Consider the following 789-nt stretch of genomic DNA (forward strand, 5'->3'; position numbering starts at 1 on the left):
TTAAGAGGACTGCAAACTTAGTTTTATCGAAGACTTGATATTCTATGATATTTATCATGGACTGATGAAATATTTTTGTGATCACTTGATATGTAGATGTTCGTGGAGAGATTCCTAAAGCAAAGTTCCAGTTCGATGTGGTAGGACATTATTCGAGAGCTGATGTGCTAAGCCTCACTGTGAACAATCGTCCACTGCTTCCTGTTACTTTCACATCCTCACCATCTAAAATCAAAGACAATGAGGAGATGGATGAATGCAAAGATATATAAAAGATAGCCTATTTAGGAGACTGTTAGCCTAGCTAAGGTCGTCCTTCAATAATTTGTATGATTTTCCAATAAGTCCACATGTGCGTACGGAGACTGCACTTCATTATAAATAAATGCTTGGTTTGAGTGTAAAATCTTCCTTTTATTTCTTTTTTTTTTTGTCTCAAGTATTAATAAAATTGTATTTTCCACTTATTGTTTGGTATAACAGTGCATCTTACCCATTGGCTGAGGCCTCCTCTATGATAGCTTTTCTCATTTAGCCTTTGATAGAAGTTGAAACTAAAGTTTAATTCATGATTATGAAAGGTTGCTCTTAAAATTTTAAAGGTTTCATAAAAGCATGAAATGATGTAATAAATTTAAAATTTTATTATTTATTAATAAACTTTTAGTTCACTTTTATTTATCCTAATCCTATACATTATACCTTGTAAGCATTTTGATATATATATCTTGTATTGTACAGGACTTGAGTGCATTAAGAGTTGCAAAAAAAATTTAAGAAATGGATTCA

The 789-nt window shown here is 31.3% G+C and overlaps 1 protein-coding gene across 1 annotated transcript in view; it reads left to right on the forward strand.

The window, feature by feature from the left end:
• The window catches only part of LOC117927253 (bifunctional nitrilase/nitrile hydratase NIT4B-like), a 48779-nt gene extending 48373 nt beyond the window's left edge, over positions 1-406 (forward strand). The window contains exon 5 of the mRNA XM_034846715.1: positions 97-406. Within this exon, the coding sequence (XP_034702606.1) occupies positions 97-272 (176 nt within the window). The 3' untranslated portion in view covers positions 273-406. The remainder of the gene's footprint in view (positions 1-96) is intronic.
• The last annotated feature ends 383 nt before the right edge of the window (positions 407-789 follow it).

Source organism: Vitis riparia, chromosome 2 (genome assembly GCF_004353265.1).
Source record: "Vitis riparia cultivar Riparia Gloire de Montpellier isolate 1030 chromosome 2, EGFV_Vit.rip_1.0, whole genome shotgun sequence".
Classification (NCBI taxonomy): domain Eukaryota; kingdom Viridiplantae; phylum Streptophyta; class Magnoliopsida; order Vitales; family Vitaceae; genus Vitis; species Vitis riparia.